Source organism: Podarcis cretensis, assembly GCF_951804945.1.
Source record: "Podarcis cretensis genome assembly, chromosome: 10".
Taxonomy (NCBI): domain Eukaryota; kingdom Metazoa; phylum Chordata; class Lepidosauria; order Squamata; family Lacertidae; genus Podarcis; species Podarcis cretensis.
Genome location: NC_137179.1, coordinates 29,810,185 through 29,817,530, shown reverse-complemented (window position 1 = coordinate 29,817,530; position 7,346 = coordinate 29,810,185). Strand labels below are relative to the sequence as shown.

The following is a 7,346-nucleotide window of genomic DNA, read 5'->3' as shown; positions in this document are numbered from 1 at the left end:
AAAATTTGTATGTCTGGGAGAAATTTATGGAGTCAACTGACTTGAAGCTTAGCCTGTGATCTTCAGCATCTTCTTCCCATCTTTTAAATTTGATAATGAATGATCTAGCTGTTTGTTCTCCCACCTTTCACAGAAGCATTGGCAGAGAGATGTGTTTCCCTCCTCTGTAGTTACACCGCCTCACATTTGCTTGCCTCTTTCTTTCCTTCATTCTTTTAAAAGTGCTCAGAGAGTCTGAGTCCTTGTCTGCGACTATTCCCAGAAGATTCCGACATCACACCTAAGTGGATGTTGTTTGTATAAATGTGTGCAATGTGCTGGCAAAGTATTGCAGTGGTTTAATTTGCAATGTAGTCCTAACCACATCTGCTCAGAAGTAAGTCCTATTGGATTTAATTGGGTTCAGTCCCAACTGAGTAGGGTTAAGACTGCAGCCTAAATCCAATTTATCCCCTTTCATTAAATAATAATAATCGCAGTTCCTTATAATCCTTTGCTACTTTTAATATCATGTTTATAGGTTTAAATTGTTTAAATTCTGTTTTAAGTGTGCATCTGTAAGTCAACCTAGGAGCTTGCATGAAGGCAAAAAACATTTTAATAGTAACACCGCCACCACTGTTGCTCTGGATTTTGCTCACAAAATTATGTTACTAGACAATGAAATAATGGATTAATAACTCATTATAAAAGGTAGCAGCACAAACTGAAGCAAATCCAATCTCTGTATATTTAGAGTAAGCAGTGGCCTCTACTAGTTAAGCCATAGATTTGTGTTGAAAATGCAAGCATTGGAAATCTCAAAAATCTCAAACTGGATTAGGATTTTGGCAGAGAGCTGGGGGAGAGGCAACAGAATTTTTCATCAGAGATACATATACTGAATTTTCTTTTTGGATCATCTGTTTTCCACAGCTACCAGCTCTGCATTAGAGCAAAGCTTTCTTTTATATTCCACACTGGCTTGCCCTGAGCTTTACCCACAACCCAACCCAACCTGTACTACAAGCTATCTATCTACTCAGCCAGAATCTGCTCAGACTTTGTCTGTCTCTGGCTGCCCTAGCCATAAACACTTGCTACAGGAGAGACAGCTGTCTGCAGTTTCTTCCTTGTCATAGAGTAGGGTTTCTCATGCCTTTTCCAGGCACAGGCTGGGCACCCAACTTTCAAAACTCGACTTATAAAGTGACACCAAGAACGTTATCAGAATAGAGCCCCAAATTGAAACTACCTTTTGTGTTCTGTCCGCAGGCTTGCATTCTGCTTGGCGACACTGGGACCTTCAACATGGCAGTATAGTGTGGACTCAGAGCTGTTCATGCATGCAAATTTTGCTCAGTGTCTACACGTCAGCCTCATCAAAACAGTGCCCCATACACCTACTCCCAATTCAATAGATTTATCATTCCCTTGGTTGTTTTCACTTATCAAAATTTCTGGAGAAAATGTGGAATGAACAGAAAACAGCATAGGATGGCATTCTGATGAGGGTGATGTCATGCGAGTGTTGCACAAAACTTGCACCATGAGCAGCACCCATTGGCCCTGATGTTGCACATAACAGTCCACTACAAGGACTAGCAAAATGCAGTTAACAAGCGCACTGGCCTGAGGCAGTGGTTTTACATGGACGTACCTGATCTGCATCACAAGCAGATGAGGAAATGTGCATTGCCACTATGTAGCATGGTGAGAGATTGTGGTGGGTGCACTATACAATATGCAGACACACATCAGCATCCAACATATTCCACAGGGTGGGTTCTGCATGTGACCCCACATTGGAAACCACATGAAGCTCCTAACCCTGGATGTAGGGAATCAGTGTGGAGAACTCTGCATGTTGAAGGTCTCAAGGTTTAGTTCTCAGCCTCTCCAACTAGGGATGGGAAAGATCCCTTTATGAAACCTTGACAAGTCTGTATTGGTCAGGGTAGACAATACTAAGGCTATGTACACCAGTTTACTCAGCATCCAGAGTGCCCCCATCACCGACTGGAGAAATGGTGCACACACAGCATTAACCACAATCCACATGTAACCTGTAATTTGTTAAAATCAAGTACCTTTTGATGCCTTTCCCCACAAAGCAGCTTCAATCTCAATTGAAATAACAGTTTAGCTGCAGTTTAAGCCAGTAATGTGTACACAGCCAAAGTTAAATGGACCAAAATTCTGAATTTCGATAGGACCTAATTTTACATGAGGCAAGTTGTAATATGATCAGCAGAGAAGTCCTTTTCCCACCTGAAATTTCCATCTATAAGCATGCCACACATATTTAATTCATTTTAATTTCATAGAACTTCACAGGCATTTCAGGGGATCCAATGCATTCATTCTGTGAATCTATTTCCTGCATTCCATGTATGCTGCCCTTTATTCTTACTCGAAACGGTAATTGTAGACCAGCACAGGCCTTAGGGCATCTCACTGTGTTACTATGCAGCAGAAAAGTAACTGCTCCCCTCCCCCACAATTATCTTCAGTGAAGTGGGCAAGTATAAGAACAACACATAGTGGCAAACCAGTGTTTGGATGGGAAGTGTATTTGCCATGTGGACTTTAGAATGAAGCACTGTTTTAAACACATAATGGACACACCTCAAGGAGCAAAGTTGGGTAGGGAGGGGAGAGAAATTAAATTCCTTTAACATTAAAAGTGTAATCTACTGAACCCACACTTTACAAAATGATACAAGAACTGAAATACAGCCAACCTTAAAAATTCAAACTTATCTGAATTTTGTAATGTAGTTCTCCAAGCAAACTGTTTGCAAAAATGCATGTATTAGGGGGAAGTGTGGATAAAAATGAACGTATCCATGGAAGTAACATAAAAAATTGCATATGACCAATTCATTGCCAAAAAAAAAGTGTACATTGGTTAAAGCTGCAATTAAAATTAAAAATTAAAAATGCTGGTGGCTTTTCATGAGGGTTTTTTTTTTAAACCAAACTGCTACAGAAATGTGGAGAATTTAAGATTGGAAAAATGAAAAAGTAGGAGAACTGAAATTGACAGTTGGGTTTTCATACACATATCTATTGTGCTCACAAATACATTTACATTCCATAGCACTTAATCACTGCATTTGCTGAAACATGCTTGCCACATATTGTGGATCAGTTTGCATAGGACTAAGGAACCTACTTGCAAATTGGTTGGCCTTTTCCCTGTGAAACGCACAACTATTTCTTAACTGCCTTTTTTCCATTGTAAAGTGAGATCATGCCTTGCTAGGCTGCCATCTAGTGGCTAATTATGTGGAGATTTTCATGGTGAAACTTTCCATTCATCCAGATTCTTCACAATAACCCAAGAAAGTGTTCCCATAGTTTAGACACCAACAGAAGTTTGTTTCCTTCCATTGCACTTTCACTGATGCAGAACTGTCTCTCCCCCCCATTCCCCTCAAACTTTACAGAATCAACCGTGCACGGTCCCATTTTGAGAATGTACAGCTGAGCCTGAATTTTCAATGTTTAAAGTTGTTTTATATAGCTGTATTGCAAAATACAGTACACCGTGGGAAACCTAAGCCATTATGCTGTTTACATTTTATTTTTAACTCTAAAATTACAAAGACAGCTAAATCCTTCTTGCACAAAATTACACATACAAAATAAAATGGACAATCAGCTATCAGTCCTATGAGAATCTTCCGTTGTTTAAACAAGCATATCTTTTAAAATAAAAATAAAAATGGGAGTACTGAAAATTATCCTTTCCATTCCCCCTCCTCATGGGAAAAAACCCCAATCCCAAACCTAAGCAATGGTAACACAGCTTTATAAAGTTACCTCAATAACAAGTCTGCCCCCTCTACATTCATTCTTCCCTCCCTCCCCCATTCAAGATCCACAATTGAAAAAATAAAGATTGCTGGAGGTGTAGGATGCACTGCAGACACAAGACTTTAAACACAAAAAGCTGTGGATAGGCACTGAAGGGTTGGGAAGAATGGAGCTTCTGTTAACACCTTCTCCTGGAAGTTGGCAGGGACCAAGACAGTGGTCAGACTTGTTTGGAAAGAGACAGGAAATTAAATTTTCACTGTATCCCCACTTTGTTGTGGTATCATGATTTTAAATAGAGGATCTCTCTCCCCCCCCCCCCCCCGCATGGTTCATTTTAATTCCTTGTCTCCAACTCTACCACCCACTCCAGACAACAGCAAAGTCCTCCCCTTGAAAGAGCAGTGAAAAGCTTATCTCAGTCCATCCAGTCCTTGCCAGGGCTAGAAAGACATCATCCTACATGTATGCAGTTACATTAGAATCTTATCCACCATGAAATTTTGAAGTTCTGTAAAAAATGAAGTTACCCTATTCCATCTTGGGTGGCTTCCACTATTAGTTACTTTTCTTAATCCCACCATTTCAGGGCCTTGGCTAAGAAAGTCATCCAATGCAAGTCCCTTTCTTAATTCAAATATTTCTAAAAATCATCTCCAAGCAATAGGAACACTAAAATATTCCCTTATCTGACCTGGTCTTCCCTCATGCTCAAAACACAAACAAGTATTGCATACCTTTAAGAGGGAGGGGAAGAAAGATGAACACAGAAATCTATTTTAAAAATTCTAATTGGGGGGGGGGGAATTCAAACAAAAAAAAGGGGCTTTCATATTGATGAATGTCATTTAAAAAAGCTATTGATTGAAAGCATTATAGGCGGAATAGTTCAGTCTTTTATAAAGCTGCAATAGAAAGGAGTAGAGAACAAAGAAGGAATCTATTTACAGAGTAGAGGTCAAGAAGAAAGTCCAAGAAAGAAGGTCCCAAGCTTGCACTTCACTTTTTCTTGGCTGACTTCTTTGCACTGGACTTTGCTTTGGGTTTCGACGCTTTTGCCTTTTTAGGCTTTGACGCCTTCACTGGCTTAGCCTTGACAGTCTTTGGCTTCTTGGCTTTCTTTGGAGCAGGCGCTGGCTTCTTTTTGGCTTTTTTGGGCGCAGGTTTGGGCTTCTTGGCCGGCGACTTGGCAGCAGCCTTCTTGGGCTTGGCTGCTTTCTTGGGTGTTGCGGCCTTCTTGACTTCCTTCTTGGCCTTCTTCACGGGCGCTTTCTTGGGCTCATCCCCCTTGGCCAGGCGGAAGGACCCCGAGGCGCCGACGCCTTTTGTCTGCTTGAGAACACCTGTCGTCACCAACCTCTTGATGGACAACTTGATCTGGGAGTCGGCGTTCTCCCCCACTTTGTAGTGGCTCTTGATGTATTTCTGGATGGACTGGCGCGAGGAGCCAGCTCGGCTCTTTTCGGCTTGGATGGCGGCCACTATCATGTCCGAGTACTTGGGGTGGTCCGTCGACTTCTTGGCTGCCTTGGCCCGCTTGGGCTTGGCAGCAGGTGCTGTGGACGAGTTCTCGGTCATCCTTGCTTTGGAAGTTTCCCTTCAGGAAAACTGGCTCTTCGCCTCTGCCACGGGTGGCTCCTGAACAGCACGTGGGACTCCTCCCTTGTTGATGAGAGGAGCAACACTTTTCACCCCCCTCAAAGAGTCTCCTCGTGGCTTAAAACAACACCACGCGCGAGTGTGGCTGTCGCCCCCCTCAAGGCTCCTGCTGGCGGGGTGTGGTCTGGGCAGACGTCCCGGCGAATGCCCCCCACGGAAACTTAAGGAGCTCCCGGCTCAGGCCTCTGCTGTGCACCTGACCAGCTTCTTCCGCGGGCAAGCGGCCACGGTCAGCCCTCGCTGGCGTGGCTCTGTCCAGCGGCCCGGGCCCTGCTCGCCCCCCTCTTCCCCGCTTCTCTCTCCGGGGCGCCACTGGACACCTCCTTCCTTCGCCGCCGCTGCTGCCTGTGCCTCCCGCTCTGCGTCTGGCTCTCTAGGCAGCAGCCGGCGCATCCGGGTATTTAGCGCTCAGGCGCGGACCGCGGTGAGGACAGGGCTGCTGGCTGCCTGTTCAGGCCCCGAATGGCGCCGCGCCGCTGACATCTGTGTTTCTTCCGCCGCCTAAAGCGGCTTTTTCCCGCGTCCCCCGGCGCCTCCTGGGCCCCGCACCGCGGCCGCCGGCTGCTCCGGTCCTTGAGCTCTTGGGCCCCGCCGCCGGCTCGCTCTCCCGCCGTCCCGCGCCTCCTCAGGGCGCCCCAAACGGCGCTGGGTGCGAGTGGGGCGCGGCGACATTTCCCCTTTGCGCCCCCATAGCCGAGCAGCCGAGGGGAGCCCCGGCAGGGGGAAAGGCGAGGACCAAGGGGCACCCCTGGGCCACCGGGGGACCCCCGTCCCGGCCCTCTGAGCGCCCCGAGAGCCGCGCAGGGGCCCCGGGAGCAGACCCCAACTAACACAGGGAGCCCCGAGCCAGGCGAGGCTCAGCTCAGACCTGGCCGGGGAGGGGGGAGGAGTGACTCCCCCAAGGGTGGGGGGTCTTTAGGGGGACCCTTGCCCCCCATCCCGTGGACCCCCCCCTCCAGACGCCCCCTCCCCGAAGCCCTAGCGCTGCAAAAACTTTCCTTTTTGTCGGATGGGAAGTTTGCAGCCATCCCCTCCCCCAAGGAGCACCTGGCAGCCCCCTGCTTGGACTTGGGGGTCTGTGGCCAGGGTGGGGGGCACAGGCCTGCCTTGCTTGAGCTAAGGGGTAGAAAGGGACAGGGGGGGAGTTTGCCTCGCTAACTCTTGTTCCCCCCAAAAGTATTTCAGTGGCCGCAGTGGTTTTCTAAATAATAACAAGTATGCCTGTATAGGAAAGGATTGGGGAGGGGGGACGCGAAGCCCCCATATCTTAGTCAACCTAGGGTCGGCGCCTTTTCAGAAACTCCCCCCTATTCCTGCACTACACCTGTCCCCCCGCCCCCGGATCACTTTGAACCCCCACAAAAATGTTATCGAGATTTACATAGGCTGTTTTGTTCCTCCTTGGATTTTCAAGGTGGAGTCGATCCTATTACTTAAAATTACTTTCTCGACAAAAGTTATCTGGGAGGGGGGAAAGGTAGGTGACGAAGTAGGGTGCAGGGCAGTTTCTTTAAATGTGTTAACCCTAATTTCCCAGTCCTGTGGGAGTGCTTAACTGTTGTTAGGAGATTAAATGTACGTGCCATCGCCATCTTGCTGGAAGAACTGAGGTTGTTTTTTCCCCATCTCCCCTCTTCAGATTTTTTTCTTCCTTAATAAAGATATTAATTAAAAGCGCTGTGGATGCAAAATTGAAGATGCGGAGCTGCAATCTGACGGCTTGTGGTATTGAGTAACTCCGGGGTGGGAAAGTAAAAAGCACCTCTAGAATACTTTTTAAGAATTATAAAAACAACCTGGGATCCTAGCAACACGGAGAGCACACTAGCAACAAATATATGTATATGTAATCGGGCACTTTGGTACCTCTGTCTCCACCTCCCCCC

General features: G+C 46.4%; 1 protein-coding gene across 1 annotated transcript; it reads right to left on the bottom strand.

Annotated features, from left to right (window-relative positions):
• Positions 1-3,549: 3,549 nt before the first annotated feature.
• H1-0 (H1.0 linker histone) lies at positions 3,550-5,843 on the bottom strand. The gene has a single exon (XM_079993841.1). It carries the CDS (start codon positions 5,377-5,379, stop codon positions 4,801-4,803), a length of 579 nt encoding a protein of 192 aa, XP_079849967.1. The 5' UTR covers positions 5,380-5,843; the 3' UTR covers positions 3,550-4,800.
• Positions 5,844-7,346: the final 1,503 nt, after the last annotated feature.